This window comes from Talaromyces amestolkiae (genome assembly GCF_001896365.1).
Source record: "Talaromyces amestolkiae strain CIB chromosome Unknown scaffold8.1, whole genome shotgun sequence".
Lineage (NCBI taxonomy): Eukaryota > Fungi > Ascomycota > Eurotiomycetes > Eurotiales > Trichocomaceae > Talaromyces > Talaromyces amestolkiae.
In genome coordinates this window covers 1,150,767-1,176,590 of record NW_024468044.1, presented here as the reverse complement: position 1 = coordinate 1,176,590, position 25,824 = coordinate 1,150,767, and the positions used below count along the sequence as shown (strand labels likewise).

Here is a 25,824-nt window from a genome sequence, read left to right as displayed (position 1 = left end):
AAATCGAGTGTAGCGATCGATACCTTTATCGGCAATCACACGTCCATTAAGTGCGTGCTTCCTAGGAATCCGTTCATAGGGATAAATGAATCATAGGTGCCTATGAAACCTGGTAAGTGCATCTCAAGATGGTATACATTCTAGAAAGTCCATCTCTTGACCGCGAGAGGCTTAGATCAGAATTTCTAAGTTGCGGTAATCATGTGGCTGGGCTGGCTGTGCGTTGTGGTGAGATAGTGGTTGAGGGCTTTAGGCCTTGTTCGGCAGTAAAGACAGGTCTACGTGTCTGGGTAGGCCCAGGGGGTGTCGACGTAGAGCAGTAGACCGTAGGCGGGAGCGTTCAGGTTATCGATGAGAAGCTATGGGCATGTGGATATGTCCTCGAGGCTCCCGTGTCTCTGTGGCCCTGGCCATGGAGTCTAGCTAGCTACTGAGCTGCCGCTGTCCCTCCTCAGTGGCCACGGAGCCGATTGAGCTGTGGAGATGCTGTGTTATATCTATGCTATCTATGTGGCCTCGTAAGAAGCACCGAATATGGATGACAGCGTCGGGATTTCGAAAACGACACTATCTTACAAATCGAGAGCTGATCACGCAGAGCAGGAGGGGTGAGGGGGGATCTCCGACCAGTATTTATGTCTTGGGATTGTCACTGGACTGTCACCGATAGAATTGAGCTACAACGAACGTATAAACATTCAGGGCTCAAACCCCATCATGCATCAACTCGGTGACGACCTCATCACGCTGGCTGTTCTTGGTGGATCGAGTCGTTGCATGGACTATTCTAACTTAGAATATGATCCATGTTGGTCAAAACAAGAACATGGTGTCATATTTGGTAAAAAGCGTCCTCGTTGTTTGGCCTAACTGGTTGGCCGGTTAATTTCAATGCAGAACGATTCAGAACTGATGAAACACTACTAACGACCAACCCGTCGGGTTGGCGCGAATTCGTAGACTGCTCCAAGTGCAGCGCGTCGAAAAATTATCATGAGGGAAAAATTCCCCGGGTAATTTTCCTTGGGGTCGATTTCTTGGGGCGGCCATCCCGTGAATGTTCGTGCTTCCATTTTCTCGCACCTAAACCTACCTTTTGACTTTTTGAGTCAGAAAGATATGTGAGTTTAAGAAAATGTTTCTGGTTGTTGGTCAATACGGGGTCATTGACGGTGGTTGTGTACAATACGCGACAGCATGACCGTTGAAAGCTGAGGCCCATGCCCCAGACGCCGGTTTTTGTGGGGATTGTTCAGGACGAAGCCGACAATCATCGTGCGGGATGCGATAGACCCTGAGCTCTCTTGGCCTCTGGCTTGGCTCATGTTAGGCAACAACATGGGGTGCGCACCAAAAAAAAGTGTAATGGGCGATGAAAGTGCTTGGTCAATTTTGCTCAGGCTAGTGTTCAAATATGGGGGCTGAGTGGCCGAGGGGCCCGCCATCTGGTACGCTCCAAAGAGTGACCTGTCGGACTGGCCCCCTGGCCATCACTATATACAAGCAGCGCTTTGGGTTCGACTCGTGGCCCCCAATCCCCGGGCCCTGGTGGGAAAAGGCTTCGGCGAATGGATAGAGGGGTATATGGCTAAAATAATGTTTGACGTGCAATTACAAGAGAGAGGGATAGGATAGAGTATGGTTCTCAATATATATATCTTCCTCGGATTACTCTATGCTGAATATTTTCATTTGATAGTTTTTTAAAAGGGTTTTGAAACTTTCCCTCTTTATATATTATGCATATAACATCTGCATCAGATCCCTAGCAAATATGGTGGAATTACAGATGCTGTGGGGCTTAAAATATGAAGAAACAGTATAGATTTAGCCTATCGAAGTCTGCATGGAGCCAAATAATATGGCAGCCGCACCGACCCACAATCGTAATCGCGGACACGGTGATTCTTTTCATTATTCGCCATCACCAAGCGAGTAATTTTTGCTCACCCCCCTCTTACTTTTATCTGTGATGATCATGGGATAACCGAATCTAATATCTTGCACATAATTTTCAGTTGAGGTAACCAACACGATTGCACTTTAAAAAGTTACGGTTCAAACTATACTTTAAGTGGGCGGGTACCCTGTATTATCCCCTCTTCTGAAGAGCTAGTGCTAACATTGAAAGAGGCTAGTCTAAGATATTTTATGAAAAGCCCCAGAAAGCAGATAACTTAGAGCTCTCAGCGCACACGAGCTAGAAACAGAATACAGGTCGCTTGTATACAATGTAAAGAAAGGAAGCGAAGCAGGAGAACAATTAAGCCTGGTTTTTTTTCTTCTATTTAATGGTTTTCTTAAGGGTAGATAGTAGGGGTACTGCATAGCTTTATTTTAACTAGCTAGAGTAAGAGTAAATCAATCAATCAATCAATCAAGAGAAAGCAAAGAAAACTAAGTAATAACAGTTGCAAAATATCGACCTCAACTAAGCTCAGTAGGACGTTTGCTCCACCAATAAACTAAACCCTTGAGGTAAAGCACGATACAGAATATACGTCGTTAGCCATGTAGGTCTATCATTCAGCAATGCTCATTGTCACCAGCAAGATAATCATTGGCGCAGAAGTTTAAGCCAGGACCATACTGCATATAGCCAGTAAAATAAGGTGGATCGACCTCGATACTCCCGTCAAGATTTGGAAACCAGGCTTCAGCTGCCTCAGTTCCAGCAATATMCCAGCCACAATGGTTCGTGATTGCTGCCAAGCTGTTGGTTACATCGTTGCTGCAGACGCCATAATCTTGTTCACCGTTACAAAGAAACACAACCACATCATTGACATAACAGTAGGCTGACGAATACGGCGAAAGGTCATAACACCCACTAGAGAAATTCGGGTCTGCATGTTGGTCCAGAAAGTTCTTCAGGCCAACCACAGCATTGTCGCAGTTTCCATGGTCCAGTGAAAAGCCGCAGCCACATGAATAGTATGTATTTGGATTAGGTATCCTCTTGGCGAGAGAGGGCTCCTCTGAGTCGGTTATTCCACGTCGCAGAGTGCCATTGCTAGGATGAACAACTTGCACTAGCTCATGAACCTCGCGCCCGTCCTCGTCGTAGTAGGCGCGATATACGCCGTCCTGGAGATTGGCAGGTAGAGTGAAGGCAGCGGCACCAGTAACAAAGACAGCAGCAAGGACTGCCTTAAAAAAATGCATTTTGAGTGTCGCGTAGAGTGTGGTGAGAATAATGTAGTCCTTAGAAAGTAGACCAGAGGTAGAGCTAGGTAGCCTATGTATATACTGAGGTGTGCTAACAGTACTATCTTTTCGAAAAGTAGGCGTAGTAAGACCTTCTATTATATACTCCGCCAGTGGCACAACTTATGTTACGATACAATAGCTGAAGATAATTGACTTCCTACTTTGGAAATTAACGAATTAGGAAGGCGGTTGCTAGAAGAGGAGGGCTAGTATGCCCTATTTTCTGACTCGTATTAAAGAGGGGAGTCTGGATTGATGCAACCCTAGTAATTATTTACGCGGCTTAAAAAAAGCTCAGCCTACACCAGCAGCATTTAAGAGGTGCAGGATATAATGCATTGCAAGGATTCTTAGCGTTTGCTGACGCGCTAGGGATTACACGCGGTCTGTGGTCACTAACTAACAGCCTGTGCAGAGCAGACGCAGCTATCGACCATCTCCATAAACTAATAGTGTTGACAATGAGCAAAACTTAGATCACCATAACCACCTCTTGCACCTCCATACAGACTCGAAACCGTCGGTGTCAAGACCAAAACTTTCCTTAGCTCAATTCTGCACGTGAAGAATTGTGGAGCAGGAGATGCTATGGCCATATACTACCGCAGCGCTAAGCATCCGGCTATATCAAGTCTCAAGGATAAAGTGAATTCCAACCCCTAAAACGCTGACAACTGGTTAGCGTCGCCGCAAGATAGCCCAGGAATACTACATCCGCTTGGGCCTGTGATGCTAGGGACACTAACTCTTTATTTCTACTGATCCTGTAATCCTTCATATGTAAATCAGTCTAGCCCGGGAAATACCATGTACTCTCTGATATCAAATATTTACTTCACGTGGCCAATCTAATTGGATCAGGTTATTCTCACAGTTTCGGAGACCGAGTACAAAGGCGCCGCCATATGACAATGACCGGCCATATCAAGGGCAGGAGTGAAGACCGGTAGAGATAGTATGATATTATCGGCACTGAAGCGATTCCCAGACGCATGGACACGAATCCTCAACCCATAGCCAATTCCATTGTTTAATTCCAATCTCGCCTTTGTATATTATGAATACAGCAAGAGCATCATACTAGGTATGGAGTAAATTGAATTATAAAAGTCAAATTGGTTATTCAAAGCCTCTTCATTTAAGTCTGGAATCTGACGTCTTTATCTATGCAAAAGGGCTGCTTACATATTATGAAGATAACCAGATTGAGAGAGACCGCAACAGACATGTCCCGAGAGTTGAGACTGGACTGACCTTCACCTTCCAGGGATACTCAACTACCGATTCTGGAAATCTTTCAGCTGTAATTGATCTGTCCTTCTCCTACTGTAGATGGTAACCGCTTGTAGCAAACTCGCATATCATTTTTCGCACCAGCAGCAAGAAATCCACTCCCATTCACTATATATATTTCTCGATGGTATCACTATACGGTTATTCGGTACTATAATCGTTATCCGCTTACGAGGTTGTCGCTTCTTTCCTGAAGAGCAAAGGTCTCGGTCTTTCTCTGCCATTGGAGTAACGCCTGATTCTCGTACAACTCTGTTTCCAGAAATGCACGTCGCGGGCAGTCGACCGACTAAAATGAGCATTGCAGCATGGACAACGGTGCACCGGGCGCCTTCGTGAAAGTTCTTTGCAATGTCGTTTCAGGTTGCTCCTTGTTGAGAATAAACGTCCGTTGCAGTTGTGTTCCCAACAATGTAGCTCGCTGGATGGTTGATTATCCAACTTGTCTAGAGTAGCTGGAACGGCCGGGGTTAGAGACTGATCACTGCTATCGAAAGATAGATCTCCCTCCCGTGATTCGGCATCAAAAACGCCGAAGTCCACAGTGGATCGATATTGATGTTGGAGGTCCGGGTTTGGGTTATTCCCTACAGTTGTGACCTCTAGAGTGAAGTCTGCAAAGTTCATCCCGGTGTCACTCTGCCATAGCTTTGGTTGGTCATGAGCCGAAGCTGCCGGGATATGGGGATTCGCAAGCTGCGCATAGTTGCTGAGCTGCAAAGCTTGGTAAACTTGTGGCGACAACGTCGAGCTATGGAACTTGGTGGAGTTGTGCAAGAAATAGTTGCATTTCATTATTTGTGTTTGGTCTACTCGTTCGATGGGGTCAAGGCCTCGGTGGATCTGAAAGGTCTGCAACTCGTATTGCGTCAACGGTTGGCAATCTTGGTCTAGAATATCTCAGAATCGGTGTCACACTAGGCCTTGAGTAAAACACCGCGGAAGGAACGGGAGAGGCAAAACTTACTCTCATTCAACTCAGCGAACATGGATGAGTCCCGTGCCTGATATTGCTGGAGACTGTCATTACACGCTGGTTGATGTTGAATAATTGATGGAACGACACAAGTCCAGTCTGGTTGTTGCAATGGTAGGTTAGAGATGCTAAACGTGTTTTCATTCTCCATTTCGTAGAATACATTCTTTTCGTACCGTGTGCATATCGTGTTATGCACCATTGAACTTCTCAAGATGAAAGCCGAAAGGTTGAAGCATCTATACTATCGCAGATATGTCCTAGCAATGAAGCTGATTTAAGAAGTGCAATCAGCGTGTTCCAAGGTATCACTAGTTTTAAGATTTTGTAAAGTCATTAAGAAAATACACTACAGAGAGAGGTTCAAAAGTGATGGCACAGAGGACAAAATGCGGATTTCACCACTTAATTTCGATTTTTATTCTGCCGAAAATCGATTTTGTATAATCTGTAACGTTCTGTAAGTGGCAAACCAGATAACTATGTACCTATGACCCATTGGCTAACTGGCTGAACTCTAAGCGGTGTAGAAGAAAAGGTGTACTATCTTTTAGAGCTTTTCTCGAGGGTAAGTATGAAGAGGTTTCTGAGAGTGATGAGCCACAAATGGTTCTATTCAGCTTGTGCAATATACATTGTATGGATATACAGCCTTCTACGGTAATTTTATGTAGTACCATATATTAACCGAAATGCACTACTATGGACTTCTCTAGTACGGGATAACTAACCGCGTTGAGCAAACGGGTCGTCGAGTTTCTTAGCCAGCCCAAAGTCGCCTAGATATATGTCCTCTGTGCGTAGGTTCGTGGGGGTCTCAATGGGTCGAACAAGCCCTCCTTGTTTCCAAATCTGGTTTAAGGGTATAAGTTCTCTCAATGGGCGACCGAATAATTCGTACTTGGAAGTACTACTGAGATTATGCAGAGGAGCCATCCCCAACATACAGTTTCTCTCATTGAGATCTATCGATTTATGATGACATGGTGAGTAAAAAGAATGGCCTTTTTAAAGGACAGGAGGTAGATAGCCAACTTACCGCGATGCAAAATTCCAGCTTTGTGGATGTTGTCCAAGGCCTCTAGTAGTTGCCGGGCGACAGACATATGTAATGAAATCTCCTTTACACGAAGGGAATCGAGGCATGGACCTAGCAAGTGAAGCACAAATACTCTATGGTGACAATTTTTTCCATGAAGTAGAAATGTCGCAGAATACGTGGCAAGATGGGAGGTGTCCTGTACACTTTTCAGGATTTGGTCTTGGACAAGAAGTTCGCGTTCTCCCCAATTTCCAGCGCACATGACTTTGATACGTATTCGTAAATCAAGCATGCTATTGATATAAAATAAAGGCAAAGAAAAGTGCCACAATGGGATTCGACGATTCAACCTAGCAATTGTTGTATCTAATTAGCCCCTCGTCAATTGGAGACTACAGCGATCTATTGTTGTTAAGTCAATATGCTAACGTAGCCTATTTAGACAGAAGTCGAAAAAATCAACTGGGCCAAACTATGGTGCACCGGGCACACATTCATACTGAGTAATTTTGCGCCGGGCAAAGCGATGCCATTCTTAAAAAATAGGAATTGCCCGCATTCCACTATTGAGATGATTAGGATATGAATAAAATTTTGGATACAATAACCTGGCTAAGAATCAGCCTATTCATGTCTCTCCTTGTCTCTAGCTATTTCGAGATATAAAAGGTTCTAGTTTTGTCTCCTTCTACATCTTCGGTCCAAGCTATCGAATATTCACCGAACATAACTTGCCTCTATGAAATTTTCGTTTGATTATCTTGGGATGGCTTCTCATGTCCATCTCCATTCTCGTCCCACTGACACCTATGAAGGGGTCATCGACAACATCCACATCCGATGGACCGCTGACGCAATCACCTACCTGCCAAATTATTCTACGCTCCTTAAGGTGGACAAGCCCATGTTGAAGATCGGCACGGAGCAGAAAGCTTTCGACAGCATCAAAAGACCTGGAGATACTGATGTTAAGATACTGTAAGGACTAATTAGGAGTACCAATATCTGATATAAGTTACTGATGCAACGGTCGTACAAGGGGAACGTTCCACACCATGACAATGATCACTACTAGGGACAAGATAAAGGACGACTGTCATTGCACAGTTTTCCTGAGCCGCCCCGGGAGATTCAAGGCTCCACATCTATGTCAGCTTCATTTCGAAAATAAGAATTGAAGACATAAAGTTGGTTGGCGAGAGCGTCATTATACATGGTCAGAATAAGCTGCATCCCATATTGTCTGTCGGGAAATACCCCATGAGAACAATCTCGAGATTCGGTGGATTCGACGACGAAAAGGAGGTGCCTAAGACAGTTATCTCAAGTGAATGGAGATGTGATACTGGACTGGGAAGCCGAGATCGAAATAGTGCTACGACTTGACCTCCTTTCGAGTAGTCCTTTGGGAAGGCAGTAGTGAACTGCGATTTTGCTCTTGTACAGTGATCTACTATAAAATCACTAGAAGATATCCCGGCTGTAATGAATCATAAAGAGAAGGTCTCCTCAGCTTAAGATACTGCACTAAATATTATCTTGATTATCTTGAAGAGGAAGGAAGACAGTTCATCTAACTCTTATGCTCAGGAGCGCTTCTTGCCACTTGATTCAAGGACTTCATTGATGGGAGGTCGATATAGCTATGGTAATAACTTCGCACGATTATAGTAACAGGTGCAGGGTTTCGGATCGGTATCAGACATGAAAGTCATGGATTCACGAAATAAGAAACTCTTTGCTAACTGATTACTTCATCCGCGCGAAGGAATATGAAAGAGCGTGATATTCTCATGTTTTCAGCAAGAGACTAGCTTGATCTGGCCGCAGGTATGCTAGTACAAAGGGATGGCCGAAACTATTCTAATCACTAGATTTGCTGGATTATGTGACAGTAGTTCATAGGACTCAGTCCAAGTAGACGTATCGAAAATTTACATGAAGAAGCCGAACCGAGAATGAGTTTTCGATATTCCATTGTGCAATGCATGTCAAGAATCAAGCGATCAAGCGAGGACTCGGTTCAAGCGTCCACGCCGCCGGAAATTGCGATACTGATACCGTGCATAAGGCCGTATCGCCAAGCAAGCCCGATATGAAATGAGGTTTTGTTCGTTCAGGTCGCGCAAAATCCCATACCTAGATTGAAAAGTCAGCCAGAAACGATAGGTAACGGTAAAGGTCGATACTCACACCCAAAACCAAGAGCCAAAGCGTCTATCAAGCTCTTCATGCGGTCGCCAGGTACGGTTACGGACAACTTGTGCAACGTGATGCACTCGGAGTCCAGGGGCGGCTGGGAAATTCCAACGCTCGAGAGGCGTCATAGGAGTTCCGCTCGAGCGACCACATTCCGAGTTAGGAACTACATAGATACAGTGGATATTGTCGGGGAATACCAAGCACAAGGTCCAGTGGAAGTCGTTTCCCACATCATTGACTACAACCCGGATTCGGGAAACTGGTCGCCAGTCGAATTGAAGCAAATATGGGTCGATAGCTGACATTTTGAAACATATGTTCCAAGGACAGTCGATTTTCAAGGTGCTTGTGTAGTTAGATAAGGTTGGGAGGAATCTTTTGTCGATTGAGAGTTGAAGGTCGCTGTGTCTGTCTGTATAGAATGATGATTTGGCAAAATACTTATATATACCCATCCTCTGAATTGCCCGGCAATATTAATTGGGATATTGCATCACGAAAAAATTGCAGTAGCGATACACGATTCAACTTGGCGGGATATTGAAACGCATTGTTTGCAGGTATATTGAACATCACCTTCTGCAGGAGTCAGGACTATACTTCATCGTTTTCTGATTTCAATCTTATACACTCTCCAACCAAGCTAGTACTCGAATCACGAATTTTAATACTTTGGTAGCTCGCTCCGATCTTTTCGAGCAATATCTTTTCATTTGTGGCTCTTTTGTCTATAGTTTACGCGTGGCCTTGACTATCCCTTTGTCCATGAAACCATGAGTTCGACGTCTTTGTATGGAATGCGAGATACGGCACAATTGAGACATTAGCATTTCATCTCTCTAGTGTACGAATAAATTATCCGGTAGTTGCCAATATGGTATGTTGTCGGGTGGCCAAGTCTAGTAGTATAAGGTCATATTAAACATTTGATACTATGTTTCAGTTCAATGTTGTTTCCTTCACGATTATGTTATATTCCAACTTGTATGAAGATAGCTCTGAGAAGACTCTGTAACTGCCTAGGGTTTTCAAGAAGTAGTGATAGGTGATTGATGTTACATGTATGAATGTCGATGTTCAAAACTGTAAGCCCAGTGATGTTTACATATCCGCAGAATACACGTAGTACATTCGAGGACAAGCTTGGCCTTATGCGTTATACTTACATAGTAAGAGTACCATTCCTTGTTTCCTACTGGTTATTGAGGCCCTGATCACAGATGGAGACCTGACTCGAGACTATAGTTTCATGTAAACAATGAGCAATAAGCCAACCCTAGTCTTCCTCAACCCGACATTAAATTTATCCCCACACCCCGCAAATAATAACACGAGTTCTATTCTAAATACACGCCTCTAATCTTTCTACTAAGACCCCCCTTGCCTGGGCCCTGCCCGCAGAAATATTCCCTAGCTCTAGACGTGCATAGGACGTTGGGATCGCAACTGCGACAATCTGCATCACCAATTTCATCATTGGAGTAGTCGTGCCGCAGATAGTCATCTCCATCGGCTGGKGAACTTTCCTTCTCTTTGGCCTGTTTTGTCTTGCAGCTGGTACATTTTCGTTTGTCTTTGTGCCTAAAACTGCGAATAAATCGTTGGAACGGATCTCATCTGTCTTTGGGCACAAGTTGGATTTTTGGACGAGGAAGGTGTGAGGAGACAGATCGAGAAAGATATTTGGATTGAGGCTGATCCGCAAGTCAAGCTTGTGGATGAGTAGATATGTGATGTTCTAATTGAAGTGAAACACTGCGACATAATTTGTTCCTCTAGGAGAAACCAGATAACAGTTTCTCATTATTTAATTGCTTTCTAACCATTGCAAGGAAACATATACATGTATACACAATTTCTGAGTTAATATCACTTATCAAGTAAAGCAACTTTCCTGCCTACTCAGCCTTCTGTTTACATAATAGAAACTGCCCATTCCTGTACACATTCAACGAGCCTATCTGTCCAGGTCAAATGTGGCGAATGCCCTGCATCGCACTTATACACTGTAAAGTGTGTCTCTTCTCTTTCTGTTTGCATTGCAACCATCATTTCCTGGTACGCATGGGGCAAAGCTAGATCGTTTTCACAGATTAGAGCAGCACAGGGCAACTCTCTGTAGGCATCATGATCTAACACCGTCCTTAGGACCGGGCTAGCTGTCATTGTGGACTCGTAATACTTCGCCTCGTCTTCGGGTAATCCGTTGAAGAAGTATTTAGCAGCATCAACAGTGGATGCGATGCCTTCAAATCCATTTCCCTATTTATCGGAGTAGATTAGTACGGTGCTATAATAGCCATAACGGTGTAAGATACAAACGTACATGAAAGCGACAAAACGGCGGTACAACACCCTCCGATCCATCCTTAGGTTGGAAAAAAGAATGACAAGACTCGCCGACGGGGACCAGGAATGCACAAGCATAGAAAATGCCGATGATACCCCCTTCAAGGTTGTTCTCCTTGCGAGCTTTCTTTTGATACTTTCGCCGGGCCACGTATGTAGCCAAGAAGCCACCGGAGGAGTGACCAAATAAGAGAACGTTCTTTCCTTGCTTTTCAATGAGTTTTTCGAGGAGTTCGTTGATCACAATTGCATCGTCTGCAGGCTGGGGATAGCCAGTTGCCGGTGGTGGGCTATCAAAATCCGGGGACCCATTCGGGGATGGGCTAACGTTCAATTTTATGAGATCAGCGGTGGGAAGCTGAGGACAGTAAGCCTCTATTCGTTGCTTCTGGAGAGCAGTCATGAAGGGCTTGTAAGGAATTGGAGTGTGATAAGAGCCATGGCAGATGACGACAGTAAATGCATCCATGATTGCAATGTACTCTTCAGTATCAATCCAGTACAAATGGGATGTTTGTAAAGTTTTTGAATAAGGAAATCTTCTTTGTTTCTACAGGGAAAGTAGATACTTTATATGTGAGATTTCTTCCTGCTGTTTTGATGTTATTCTAGGGCTGACATATAGACGGTATACTAGCAGAATACGCATCGTTGATTGGTCCGTTCGTACAGCTGTACCTGAACCAACCAACAGTACTCTATACATAGCATATATAGGTGGACCCAGACTACATTTCGGCCAAATAAGACCTAAATAGAAATCTCCTCGCTTATTCACAGAACCGATATATCAATCAATGCTTCATTGTCGAAGTAAAACATGATGAATGTCTTCAACCCTAGCCCTAATATATCACTCTTCCCAATAAGGCTAGCGCTGGCGCTAACAGTCTAGCCTTTAACAGCACTAGCGTTGTATCTGACGACAGTGGCTCTTGGTGCCTGAGGCAGTAAGGCCGCCGCGGGGATTCCATTTCTAAGCGTGGAGACGATCGATCTACAACAACACTACCATCTCCCTTCAATTAGAGAGCTCGCTATATATCGGAAGCCCCTCATGCCGCTTGTCTCCCTGCTGCCTCATGGACAAACTTCCGGTAGAGATCCTAACGAAGATCATCGACTGTGAGTCTTGAAACCTTTATCCTCTCGTTCAAATGATAGTTCACTTTCAGCCGAAACCAAAACACTGTATTACCATACTGATCAAAGCGTCGGCAACATAGATCTCAACCCTAGGGAGCAGGTCAAACTGCAACTTGTGTCACGTAAATTCTTCGAGTTATCGCGAGACAATCTTCTGTGGAGACTGCACTGCTATGAGAGCTCAGGCAAAGCGAACGGCAATGGGTTCACACCAGCCCATATCTCCGGCGCCCGGCCGCTGTCGTCGATAACGCCATTGAGTACACTGGGACCCCGTACGCTTCGTACTTTGATACAGCCGCATCCACAGAATATTTCCGGGGTGAATAATAGCCATGACTACGCTCTGCCGTCCATCGGGCAAAGAAGCCGAGCTGCTGCCGAGTGGGATCCTTCATATGAAACGGAAGACGTGGACTGGTATTCGGAATATATAGCTCGAAACGGGCCTATTTCTTTCAGTTGGACACAGAGACCTGTCACTGGTGGTCCTAATCGTATGTTGAGGGATGCAATGGGCATGGGTCTACTTAGAGATTGGAGCTTTGCGCGAGAGGATCGGGTCATCGCTCCGCTGGATGACGGGACCATTTGCGTATGGGACATGAATTATTCCCATTCGAATTCTGCGAACTCGCTGAAAGGGAAAATTACCGGCATGAGCCGCCCAGGTGTTTTGATGACAGATATGTCCAAGCGAAGCGACAAGACGCCTCCTCGCAGTCCTCCGTTGGAATTTCTAAATGTGGGCGAGTGCGTGAGTGTAGACTCAATGCGGAGGCGAGCATATATTGCGGTGGGGAATATTCTGAACGAAGTGGACTTGGAGACTTTACACGTCGTGCATCAACAAAGATATGCGTGGTCAATATTCGCGTTATCGCAGGAAACAGATTATTCTGTCCCGCTTACACTAGCTACGACATTGAGCCTCCAGATCTACGATGCTCGCTTATCCTCGCCGGAAGAAGAAGCAGAGATTAGTCTTCGATGTGAAAGGATGCCAGGCCAATATATACCAAAATCTAATCTTTATAGCCATCCCGATTGTCAGGTCCTACAGCTACAGCCAAACGGACAACCACCTCAACGCATTCGAAGCCCTGGTCCGCATCAGAAAGGTGCGGATTATGCGCCGTTGTTTCAACCTGGGCCTTTGTCGATATTACATCCTCCGACTCCGCATGTTAATACCATCCTTCTGGCAGGAAGATTTCCTAGTATTCTCTGTTACGACCGGCGCACTTTTCCCAGGTTACAAACTGCCATTCACTCTGGAGGTCGGTTAGCTGCACTAGCATCAGTGCCAGCTCCAATCTTTCCTGTGTCAAACTCCAACTGGCAAGGGAAGCATACGATAGTGGCATGTGGTGAATATAACGGAAGGGGTTCCTTGGAGCTATACGATCTGAATTTTCACGGATCTGATCCTCAACATGAAGACAGCGAGTCACACATGCAGTCGGCGCGATATCAAAACCGACAAAGCGCAGCAAGCTCTAAACTATTATCTGTCGCATCGCACGGCGCACGCATAGTATTTTCAGACTCAAATGGCAATGTCAAGTGGGTGGAACGGGACGGACAGACACAAGTCCGACATTGGAACATCAATACAAGCAGACGACAGTCTAGAATAGCGTCTCCAGGAGACGTCGACGAATCGGATCAGGTTCGAGGGCTATTCTTCACTTCGGATACGAGTATGAGGAACGATGTGGTTCGGAAAATACTTCCTACAGATGCCAATCTCAATGGCGACGAGCTTCTACTATGGTCGGGGGATCGTATAGGACGTTTACGATTTTCGAATGATTCCGATGAAGGTACCGATGATGAGATGAATGATTGGATGTCTCTCGACGGCGAGGAAGCAGATATTACGGAAAAACAAGCCCGCCGCCAGTCGAAGGAGCTTGAGAAGCGTCGCGAACAGGAATACGCCCAGCGTATACGGCGGGCACTTGAGAGACAGGCGGATGAGGTGAGATGGATGGGGCGTTTGGGGATGACATGATTGAGGATATACTTGCAAATACTTCTACATAGTGTTGCGCTAAGAGTGCATATATCTAATTGACGAGACCATGATACATGACAATGAAAGACTTTTTATCAAGTATATAGACAAGAAAGATAAGCCTCGGCTCAAGACATTCAGAGAAAACAGTGTATATCCGACAGACACAATCACGGCCCGAAGAACCCGGAACACCGATAGCCAGAGCAGCCCCACTAGATTTACTCCGACAGTCTGGTCTGACTCAACGGCCTCTCCAATTGGTAATCGATTATTCATCTCCCTCTGACTTCTAGCAAGACTCGCGTGATTTGCAATCCTTTAGATTTATACTTTTCATTCTGGGACTGGGCGGATTCCTCACGAATTAATTAATAAGATTAAATCAGTCGCTGTCGTCGCTGTATTTCTGGTCCGGTGTACCCCGCATGCAAGTGGAAGCTTTCGCAATCTGAGCTTCGCCTGATATTGAGAACGATTGTCGCACGTCAATTGTGGTACAATCAGCAGATTTTATACACTGTCGCTGCTTGATTCGGAAGACAGAGTACGGTATAACGAATCCTGGATTTATCGGAAGTTTGTATCGTACACCCGCGGCAATATATTCAAAACGATCACTTCTCAACATTCACCAGAGACGATACATTAACAAATACTTGAAGATTCGCAAGCAAAGACATATCCGGAGCCCGTGGAACAACTATACATCTATTATATCCATCATGCCCTCATTCACAGAGGATAATCTCACCTTCGATCCCGTCGAGGATGCGGTCGCAGCTTTCAGTTAGTCAGACGATCCCTTTACTTGTACGCAAGACTCTAACCACTTCTCTCACAGGAAACGGCCAGTTCGTAATCGTCCTCGATTCCACTGACCGCGAAAATGAAGGCGACCTCATCATCGCCGCCGACGCTGTCACAGAATCGCAAATGGCCTTTCTCGTCCGCTACTCGAGTGGCTACGTCTGTGCGCCCATCTTACCCTCACATGCCGACAAACTCCTCCTTCCGCAGATGGTGATTAACAATGCCGATCCGCTGATTACTGCGTATACGATATCGATTGATTCCAATGATGCGTCTGTCACAACCGGTATATCTGCGTATGATCGCGCGTTGACGTGTAGACAACTTGCGGATCCGAATATTAAGGCGGAGAATTTCAGGCGGCCGGGTCATATCCTCCCGCTTAGAGCAAGAGAAGGTGGTGTAAGGGAGAGAAAGGGTCATACAGAGGCTGCGATTGATCTGTGTCGATTGGCGGGGCGGAGTCTGGCAGGTGTAATTGGCGAGCTGGTTGAGGAAGGGGAGGTTGTTGATGGTGTCGCGGAAGTTAGAGGGAACAATGGTATGATGAGGAGGGATGCATGTCTCAAATTTGGAAGGAGGTTTGGCATCAAGGTGACCACGATTGAGGATATGGTTGCGTATCTTGAGAAGGTGGATCCGCATGGAAGATTTGATTTTGTTAATGGCAAAGCTTGATTCTGGGAGGCTATCGTTGTTTGGACACAAAAAAGCAATGATGATTTTACATCGTGTATAATAGCTACATGTATCTATGATTTCTCATTCTCTGGAAATAGAGGCTAGAACCGAGCTGAGAAAAACTGACTATATTGCGCCGTGATCTACAATCTATATTTTTCATTCTAGGGTATCGATTTCAAACCCTCACCAAGGGTCTGGTAGGTAAATAATAATACATGTAACTATTGTAAATCCCATAGAGGCCGCCTGAAATAAATGTCGTTTAGATGATAAACTATACGCCAATGCAATGCTTAGTTGAAATCCGAAATAATACAGCAAGGGAACTTTTATCGCTTCAGATGCGAATAGTCTCGGAGGATACCCATCATGTGAGTATTCGTCGTCTTGCCGGTTCGTCGTGGTTTCTTGGTCTTCTTTTGTTCGATCTTGGGCCGAGGCTTCACTACCTTATTCTTATTTGTAGGGATCATGCCAGCCTTTTCCAAATCTTCAATAACTTGCTGCTGGTCTGGCACCTTGGTCTTTTCCCAGATTTGCCGAAACTCATCGTCAAATTTATGCATCAGCGACGGGTCATTTGCCCACACCATTTTCGGGTGGTTGTCTTTTTTGTTTCGTGTCACCAGCAACTTGCCCTCCTGCTCGAGTTTATCGATGGCTTGCTCAACACCAGGCCAGCCCTCTTTCAGGTCTTTGACTAATATACCCGTCATGGTCGTCTGCGATTGGAGTTTTTGCAACAACTGTTCCTCCGAGCGGATATTGTGAGGAGGTCGGAAACTGAATGTACCTTTTCCAGCAGCTCCTGAGGGATCATAATTCACTTTTTCATGGACTTGAAGGATGCTTCGTAGCGCGTGGACGTAGCCTTGATCATGCCGTCGCTCTTGAAGAGATAGGTACCCGACGATGTCTTCAAAAGTCAATGGTGCGTTCTTCTCCTTCATTTTCTGAATCGCATAAAGAACGTTGGTCATAATATCCTTGCCTGTACCGGTGTCGGCAGGTTGCGAGTAGACGACATTTGCGGGTTCATGGCGGCGCGCTGGACCGGGAGTACCTGGGGTGGAAGTAGGCTGAGAAGAAGTGGATGAAACAGGTTGGCCGCTGCCGATGATGCGCTTCTGTTGCGGTAGGCGTCCGGCAGATGAGACGACGCTAGAGTTGAAGCTGTTGATCTGCTGCTGGAGATAAGACATGATGAACTGTTGATGCTCGCGAACAAGGTAAAAGAGTGACGGGTAATTCTCCGGGGTTGGAAAGGAGAAAAAAAGGGTTGAGCGACTGGTGTTGAATTCCAGATAGATATCTCACTAAGCAGAGCAATGAAGAGTAAAGTATTTCATGCCCAGCAAGAGATATGTACAAAGAGAAGCAGATGCTGGAGATGAATTTGACTAGAAGGTGAACTTTGAGTCGCCTGCATTACAAGGCAGCGGCGTCACGTGACCGAGTTTGTCCCGAGCTAAGCAAGCTCTCCGCGACTGAACGCAGCTTCTCTTCTTTCCTTCTCGAAGTCAACCACGGCGTATCGCTTTGTCGAGGGCCAGGCAACATACTCTCTTTTCTTTCTTTTCTTTCTTATCTGCCATTTGCTACATTATCTACATTGTATTCAATGCTTGATATGCATTAAGTAGCTCATTGCGCGCTGTGTGCCAACAACAAACACTGCACATACGCGCTCGAGTCTTGTGTCGCTCACTTTGCTCGATCAACTCCATAAAGCCTATATTTCAAAACATAACACCGACCGAATTACGATCGCATCTACTCAGCCACAGTTAGAAGCCTGTTGAGGCTATAGAAAACTCAACATGGCTTCTGCCACCATCGAGATTCCATTTCTCGCTTCGCATTACGGCATCGCGGAGGCTACCTTAACAACACTTTTGCAGGCACCGACGGTCGACCTTGTGAATCAGTTGTTGGAGAGTATCACAGTCAAGGCTCGCGAATTCGATGATCTCAAATCAGACAAGCTTCGCCTTGAGGTCGAATTGGAGAATGCCGTCCGCGCTAGCGAGTCGAAGGTCAAGGTTCTGAAGAGTTCTGTTGAAAAGGGATTGAACGAAATGGCTACCCTGCGCACTCGCCTCCAGGAGTCTGGTTAGTTATGCACAACAAAGGTTTTGTGAGGTCTGTCTAATTAGTTACAGAAAATGCTAGATCGACCCTCGAATCCGAGATCACGACCCTCAAGTCGTCCACTACTTCGAATGAGTCTGAAGTTAACGGTCTGAAATCGCGTATATCGTCTCTCGAGAGCTCCAACCGCGATACCTTGGCTCTCCTTGAGTCTAAAACAACTGCTTACGATAAATTGTCCGAAGAGCTTACCACTACTCATCAAAAGACCGTGGAACTGAGACGCCAACTCTCCACTGCCGAACAAAATCTTCAATCAGCAAACTCTGCTTCTACTAGTGCGCGCTTCCGAGAGCAAAGTCTTCAGCAAGAACTCGAGTTGACCAAGAAGAACAACGAATACTTCGAGACCGAGCTCAAAGCAAAATCCGCCGAATACCTTAAGTTCCGCAAAGAGAAGAACGCCAGAGTCGCGGAGCTTCAACGAGAAATCGAAGAAGCTAGCTCGACGATTGATCAACTTCGACGCAGCGAAAATGCCTTGAAAAGTCGGTTGGATGATGTGGAGCACAAATACGAGGAATCAATTGCTGCTATGCAGTCGCTTAGGGAGGAGGCTACGTCCACTTCTGAGTCGCTTCGGATTGAGCTTGACAGCGCGAACCGCTTGGCCGAGCTGCAGGGTAACGCAGCAGCAACCGCTAAACAACGTGTACAAGAGTGCCAGATTGCGCTGGAGAAGGCACGTGATGATGCTGCTGAGGAAATTGCGAGACTTCGCGCCGAGATTGAAACCGAACACTCGGACAAGGAGGCTGCCGAACGTAAGGTTGCCGAGCTTGAAGCCAAGATGAGCCAAGTAGAAACGCAAGCACCATTTAGCCCCGGTCCTATGAACGGAGGTCCGTCAACGCCAATTCGTGCATCGACTCCCGTGGGCGCATTCTCTCCACGTACATCCAGAGGTCGTGGTGGTTTGACTTTGACGCAATTATACACCGAATATGATCGGGTCAGAAGCCAGCTTGTAGCTGAGCAACGCAACAATGCCGAGCTGAAAGCTACACTCGATGAAATGGTTCAGGATCTAGAGTCTAGCAAGCCCGAAATTGACGAATTACGTGCGGATCATGCAAGGCTGGAGAATGCGGTTGTGGAAATGTCAGAGGTTCTTGAGACTTCTGGCAAGGAACGTGATGAAGCAACTCGCGAGGCAAGGAAATGGCGAGGCCAAGTTGAGGGCTATGAAAGAGAGACAGAAATTCTTCGACAGCAACTTCGTGATCTCAGCGCCCAGGTTAAGGTATTGGTCCTTGAAGTTGCCCTCTCTAAAGAAGACCTGGAATATGATCGGGATGAGCTAGAAAAGCTTGCTCGTAATGAGATTGAAGAATCTATGGTTTCTTTAAATGCTACTGGCCGCTTCATTACGCAGAACCTGACTACGTTCAAGGACCTTTCTGAGCTACAAGAACAGAATGTCACACTGCGCCGCATGCTTCGGGAGCTGGGCGATCGAATGGAGAGTCAAGAAGCCCGAGACAGAGAATCAGCTTACCAACAAGATCAAGAGGAGTTGAAAGAATTACGCATTCGTGTACAAACTTACCGAGATGAGATTATGAACCTCACAGCGCAGACTAAGAGCTATGTCAAGGAGCGGGATACATTCCGCAGTATGCTCATGCGTAGAGGTCAAGCCGGTGGGGACACTTCCATCTTCTCGCAGTCGGTGCCTCTTGGTTCAGCACCTCCGACAATACAACAGCAAGCCGCCGACGGTACCGACTATGCAGACTTGCTTCGCAAAGTACAAGCTCATTTTGATACCTTCCGTCAAGAGACAGCAACCGATCACTCTGCACTTAAGCAACAAGTTAACGATTTGTCTCGCAAGAATAGTGAACTAATGAATGAAGCTAGCCGGTTGAATAGTCAATTGGGCGCAGCAGCACAACGAGCCGAGTTACTGCAGAACAACTTCAATCTGCTCAAGAATGAGAATGTGGAGATCCAGAAACGTTATTCGAACTTGCTTGAAAATGTCAATCGTCAAGACATCAAGACACAACAAGCTGCCGAGGATCTAGTTGCTGCGAAAGGAATGTGCGATAGCCTGCAACGCGAGAATGCTAACCTCAAGGCAGAGAAGGACTTGTGGAAGAATATCGAGAAGCGACTCATCGACGACAACGAGTCTCTTAGGAATGAGCGCGGCAGACTGGATTCTTTGAACGCCAACCTTCAAAACATACTGAACGAGCGCGAACATACCGATGCCGAAAGCCGTCGTCGCCTCCAGCACAACGTTGAATCTTTGGAGACCGAGCTACAGTCCACCAAACGACAATTAAACGATGAGGTTGAGGATGCGAAGCGTGCAGCTTTACGTCGCGAATACGATCACGAACAGTCTCAGAAGCGTATTGATGACTTGGTCACCAGTCTCAGCTCTGTTCGTGAGGAGCTGATTGCCGTGAAAACGACACGCGACCATCTCCAGTCTAAGGTTGACGAACTCAGCGTCGAGCTCAAGAGCGCTGAAGAAAAACTTCAAGTATTGCAAACCAAGCCCGGTACTGCCCCTGCTCCTACCGCAGCTACAGCAGACACGGAACAGGCTCCTACCAGCGGCCTCACACGAGAACAAGAGTTGGCAATTGAAGTTTCAGAGTTGAAGCGTGACCTTGAGCTGGCTAGAACGGATTTGGAACACGCAAGGGAGCAAGTAGAGGATTACAAAGCAATCAGTCAAGCCACGGAAGAGCGCCTACAATCGGTAACAGAAACGCAAGAACAGTACCAAGAAGAGACCGAACGACTTGTGGAGGAGAAGGACAAGAAGATTCAAGAGCTTGAGAAGCGCGTTGAGGAAATTTCATCTGAGCTTACGACAACTAACAACGAACTTTCCAAGTTGCGCGATGAACAAAGCGAGGTTTCGCGACGAGTGGAGGAACAAAAGACCACCTATGAGGCTGAAATCTCACGACTTAAGGATGAGGCTGAACGGCAACGTGAAAATGCAAGGACGTATGAACAGAGTGTCCAGGCACAAGCCGAGATCGCCCAACAAGCTCAGCAGAATTATGAGAGCGAACTTGTGAAGCACGCCGAAGCTGCCAAACTCTTGCAAACTGTCCGCTCCGAAGCGAATCAATTGCGCCTTGAAATAGTCGAGGTCAAAACTCAAGCCGAGAACGCCAAGAAAGACTTGATACAGAAAGAAGAGAGCTGGGGTGAACAGAAGGATCGTTTCGAAAGGGAAATTTCGGATCTGCAGAAACGCCGAGAAGAGGTGCTACACCAGAACACTCTTCTACACAATCAACTAGAGAACATCACGAAACAGATCACAGCTCTGCAAAGAGACCGCGCGAATATTGTTGCAGAGGAGGAAGAAGCCGAGGGCACGAATTCTAGTCTTGAGTCACTTCAAGAGGTTATCAAATATCTACGAAGAGAAAAGGAAATTGTTGATGTCCAATATCACTTGTCTACTCAAGAAAGCAAGCGCCTGCGTCAACAACTGGATTACACTCAATCTCAACTGGACGACACACGGCTCAAATTAGAGCAGCAACGTCGTGCTACGGCTGACAATGATCATCAAAACCTCAGCCATAACAAGCTTGTTGAGACTTTGAATGAACTCAATGTCTTCCGGGAGAGCAGTGTTACATTACGCAACCAGGCTAGACAAGCTGAGGCAGCTCTCGCGGAGAAATCTGCGCGTGTTGATGAACTTGTTCAACAGATCGAACCTCTTCAGGACAAAATTCGAGAGCTAGAAAACCTTGTCGAAACTAAGGATGAGGAGATGAAACTGATTCATACCGATCGCGATCGCTGGCAACAACGCACAGAAAACATCTTGCAAAAGTATGACCGCGTTGATCCTACAGAAATGGAGAACCTCAAAGAGACACTTTCGACCTTGGAAAAGGAGCGCGATGAGGCTATCGCGGCACGTGATTCCTTGCAGCAACAAGTGGACGGCTTCCCAGAGCAGCTTGCGAAAACTGCGGAGGACAGCAAGGCAGAGCTGCGTGGCAAATTGACTGAACAATTTGTAAAGCGGTCAAAGGAACTCAGTGGTCGTATCAGTGCCAAACAATCGGAGTTGAATGTGGTTCAACAAGAAAAGGAAATTATTCAACAGGAACTCACCAAAGCTCAGGAAGAACTCAATCAACTCAAGTCTAAGCCAGTTGAACAACAGACTACGCCAATGGAAGTTGAGTCCGCTGCTGTCACACCAGCCGTGCCACAGGTTGTACCTCCAACTACTCCGGGAGGAGATGAGGAGAAGATCAAGGCCCTGGAAGAAAAGGTTGCTCGTCTGGAGGCTGCTTTGGCCGAAAAGGAGGCCCAATTTGACACTCGACTCAAGGAACGGTCTGACAAGATGAAAGAATTGTTCAACAGCAAACTGGTAGAGCTTCGCAAAAACCACCAGCAAGAATTGGAAAATGCCAAAGCACAACAACAGGCGCCTACTGAAGCTGGTCAACCTGCTGAACTCACCATACCTGGTACTCCTGCAAAGGGCGATACCGGTGAATTGCCTGAACTTACAGACAGCCAGGCCAAGGATCTTGTGGCTAAGAACGAGACCATCAAAGATATTATTAAGCGCAACATCCAAAACCAGGTCAATAAGGTCAAGGCTCAACTACAGCAGGAGGCTCGAGCCCAGGCCGCGGCTGCTGGTCCTAGTCCGGAAGCTACAGCTGAGCTTGAGATTAAACTTGCAGAGGAACGAGAGCGTCTCAAGAAGGCGTCAGACGAGGCTATTGAGGAGAAGGTTAAGTCAGCTATCGAGTTGAATGACAAGAAAATCGCCGTCAAGATCAGTATGCTCGAGTCGCGCTCAAAGACAGCTATGGCCAAAATCCAGATCGTGCAGAAAGCTGCTACCGAAACGCCAGAGAAGCCGGTTCGCGAGGTTTGGGAGATTGCGAAAGACGCCAAAGCGCCACCTGCTGCTCCTGCAACTCCTGCAAAGCCTGCTGCTACAGCACCAGCTCAAGCACCTATTTCGACGCCTGCTGCCACTAACAACGTTGCCCCGGCGGCGGCGGCGGCTACGCCAGCTGCAGCTTCGGGTCCGGCTCCAGTCTCTGCCCCTGCTGCTGCTCCTACGGCTGCACAGCCTCCAGCTCAACAACAGGCAGCGAATCCCTTTGCAGCAATTCAAGGCCAACAAGCTCTTCAGGCCCAGCCAGCTCAGGCAGCTCAACCACAGAATGTGTCAAGCCCTTTCGCAGTCATCAAGCAAGATGGACAGACCCAGGCGTCTCAGCCCAACCAACAGGCTTCCATCCCTCCCAAGCCACCAGCTGGTGCTGTTGGCAATCATACCGGGCCTGGTCCCGCTGCACTGAGGGCTCTCCAGTCTGGACTCCCAATTGCGCGAGGACGGGGTGGAGGACGCGGAGGAGCTGCCGGTCATCAACAAACGGAGCAACAACCACAGCAAGGTCAGGCCCAAGCCCAGCGTGGCACTGGTATGCAACGAGGACGGGGCCGTGGTCGTGGTGGTCAACAGCATGTTCAGACCAATGTACCTCAAGCCGCCGGCCAGACTCAGGATAGTCCTGGTGGGAACAGAGGCGCCTTGAATGCTGGGGCGCGTCAATTCATACCTCAGGGTAACAAACGTCCCCGCGAAGATGGCGGCGATACGGTCACTGGTGATGCCGGTGCAGGAAAGAGAATTAGAGGTGGAGGACACAATCGGGGATCGTGAAGAACGAAAGAAAAACATATTGCTGGGTCAACATTTCCTTTGTCTACAAAAACTATATAATGCACTTGGTGCACTTTGTAATAATGACCAATTTGTTGTTATCTACACAAGGATCGTGGGTGGTGTTTGGGGGCATGGATTTCGTTTTCGGATGTACTTAGAATTGAGGAGACTGAAGGAAGAGGAAATGTATTGTATGAAGTTGCCTTGTGTTGGCGGTGATTTGCACAAGTTTCCAACATACCTACGTCCCTGCCTAACTGTACAACAAGTCATTGCAACGCGAACTCAATTGTAGCTAAGTCTGGGTATATAAAAATCGAAATCGTAAGTCGTAAAACTGACCATATCTATACAGTTGGTATTATCTCCTCTTAGTTCCCCCAGTAGCAGACAAACTAATCATCTTCGCCAGCCCTTCTCTCTCCTTATGCAGAACCAACAATCTCGCATCTTCAATTCTCTTCGCATTCGGCCGATGCGAATGACCCTGCTCTTCAGCAGCAGGGCCTATAAACCGTCTGCGCTTGCGTTGCCCAATCCCCGTTCCAGCAGCCCAGATAACAACCCAATCTTCAACTGTGGCCTCCTCGGCAATTTCGCAGGACGAGCAGATTTTGGTGTGTGAGCCGATGGTCACGTTGCGGTTTATGACGGCCAACGAATCGACCACGGCCGCGGAACGGATGTATGCTCCTGTGCGAATTGTGGCTTGGGGKCCTATGACCACCGACGACGATATACGCGTAAGTATTCCATCACGACCATCTGTAGGTGAGCTGGCGTTTGGATCATTATCACCGATTATGGTCTTCTCGCCAATTATGCATCCATCGCCGATCTGTATGGGCCCTTCGAAGGAGTAGAGTTTTGCGCGTGGATGGATTACGGTGCCCGAGCCGATTGTGATAGGGTATGTGCCATGGAAAGTCGCTGTCTCGGAGACGGTGGTCGTTGAGTGTACGGAGACCGGGGCGCGCGGGGGAGGTGCTGGGCCTGAATGTTGATGGGAGGATGACGAGATGCGTTGGCGTTGGGTGGAGGTTGAGGCTGAGGGGGGTGGCTTGAGGTATGTTGATGACATTGTAGAGTCTTAGTTGGGACGCTCTATCTGGTGCAGTCCAGCGCTTGAGCCGTTGAACAGAGCGAATTGTTAAGAGTGAGGAAGTTGATTAAATGTTGAGGTTCGAGGTCTGACAGTGAGTGTGATAAACCGAGAGCTTTATCGCGGAGAATGGCGAGGCAGCCAACCAGAATGCGCCATATGCGGAGAAATTGACCCACCCTGTCTAGTCAGGAGAACAACTGTAAATATGTCAACCCATCACTCGACACAATCTGATGCTTCAGTCGGCGTCGACTAGGCCATTACCAAAGTTTCAGTACAATGGGTAATATAGGAGGACCAAGTAAGGGATGCAATAGGTGCAAACGTCTCAAAGTCAAGGTCGTCTCGACAAATAATTCCTGAGAGCCAAGTTTGAACGTCATAACTGACATGGTTTTAGTGTGACGAAGCAAAACCACAATGTCTTCGCTGTGAACGCGCAAAGCAAAAATGCACAGGCTACGTAGACTCCGAGACATTTGATTCACGAATCAGGTACGAAACTGGTCTCGGTAATAGGAGGGTAACGCGCAGCAGAAGAACAAAACAAAAATCCCCGGATGTCGTTGTCCCAGCTCAAAAGCCAGCACCAAAGACTAATGCATCGACTAAGAAAAATAAATATTTGCTCGACGCAGCTGTGCTTCTATTCAAGACTGCTCATGTGGCATCCTACGACAGCGTGTACTTTAGCTGGGACTCAACTCCAGATGAATGTCTAGCACGCTGCATATCAATCATGAATGAATCCGACGATGACTCATGTCTTCAACATGCCATTTCCGCAGTTTATAAAGGATTTTACTCTTTTGTTTCCAAAAGCAAGGATATGGAAGCGGCTGCAGAGACTAGTTTTGCAACTGCCGTATCCTTGGCAAGAAAAGCGTTGGATGATCCGGTGGAGAGCAAATCTGATGCTATGCTGTTGACTGTTTTGTTATTATCTATGTTTGACGTTAGTCACATCCATTGGTATTTGAGCTGATTGGGTTGCTTATATTGATTGTTTGTAGAGTTTCAGCAGCGTCAAGGACTACAGGTCTCCGGTAAAGACTCATTGGGTCGGTCTTGCTCAACTGCTCCGACATAGGGGCCCAGAGTTCCTGAACAGCAATATATCCATGTTCTGTCTTCATCA

The 25,824-nt window shown here is 46.7% G+C and overlaps 6 protein-coding genes across 6 annotated transcripts; 2 read left to right on the top strand and 4 right to left on the bottom strand.

Moving 5' to 3' along the window:
* Window positions 1-2,526: 2,526 nt before the first annotated feature.
* Window positions 2,527-3,165, bottom strand: BHQ10_004952 (uncharacterized protein; the record flags this gene model as incomplete). The annotated part of the gene is made up of 1 exon (XM_040877374.1): window positions 2,527-3,165. One exon carries the CDS (start codon window positions 3,163-3,165, stop codon window positions 2,527-2,529), a length of 639 nt encoding a protein of 212 aa, XP_040733456.1.
* Window positions 3,166-10,637: 7,472 nt separating this feature from the next.
* On the bottom strand, window positions 10,638-11,541 carry BHQ10_004951 (uncharacterized protein; the record flags this gene model as incomplete). The annotated part of the gene is made up of 2 exons (XM_040877373.1): window positions 10,638-10,985; window positions 11,050-11,541. 2 exons carry the CDS (start codon window positions 11,539-11,541, stop codon window positions 10,638-10,640), a joined length of 840 nt encoding a protein of 279 aa, XP_040733455.1.
* Window positions 11,542-12,154: 613 nt separating this feature from the next.
* BHQ10_004950 (uncharacterized protein) lies at window positions 12,155-15,729 on the top strand (the record flags this gene model as incomplete). Its single annotated transcript, XM_040877372.1, has 6 exons — window positions 12,155-12,197; window positions 12,248-13,210; window positions 13,257-13,502; window positions 13,565-14,202; window positions 14,781-15,027; window positions 15,083-15,729. 6 exons carry the CDS (start codon window positions 12,155-12,157, stop codon window positions 15,727-15,729), a joined length of 2,784 nt encoding a protein of 927 aa, XP_040733454.1.
* A 335-nt stretch (window positions 15,730-16,064) lies between these two features.
* Window positions 16,065-16,937, bottom strand: BHQ10_004949 (uncharacterized protein; the record flags this gene model as incomplete). The annotated part of the gene is made up of 1 exon (XM_040877370.1): window positions 16,065-16,937. One exon carries the CDS (start codon window positions 16,935-16,937, stop codon window positions 16,065-16,067), a length of 873 nt encoding a protein of 290 aa, XP_040733453.1.
* A 618-nt stretch (window positions 16,938-17,555) lies between these two features.
* On the top strand, window positions 17,556-23,578 carry BHQ10_004948 (uncharacterized protein; the record flags this gene model as incomplete). Its single annotated transcript, XM_040877369.1, has 2 exons — window positions 17,556-17,847; window positions 17,898-23,578. 2 exons carry the CDS (start codon window positions 17,556-17,558, stop codon window positions 23,576-23,578), a joined length of 5,973 nt encoding a protein of 1,990 aa, XP_040733452.1.
* Window positions 23,579-23,942: 364 nt separating this feature from the next.
* BHQ10_004947 (uncharacterized protein) lies at window positions 23,943-24,662 on the bottom strand (the record flags this gene model as incomplete). Its single annotated transcript, XM_040877368.1, has 1 exon — window positions 23,943-24,662. One exon carries the CDS (start codon window positions 24,660-24,662, stop codon window positions 23,943-23,945), a length of 720 nt encoding a protein of 239 aa, XP_040733451.1.
* Window positions 24,663-25,824: the final 1,162 nt, after the last annotated feature.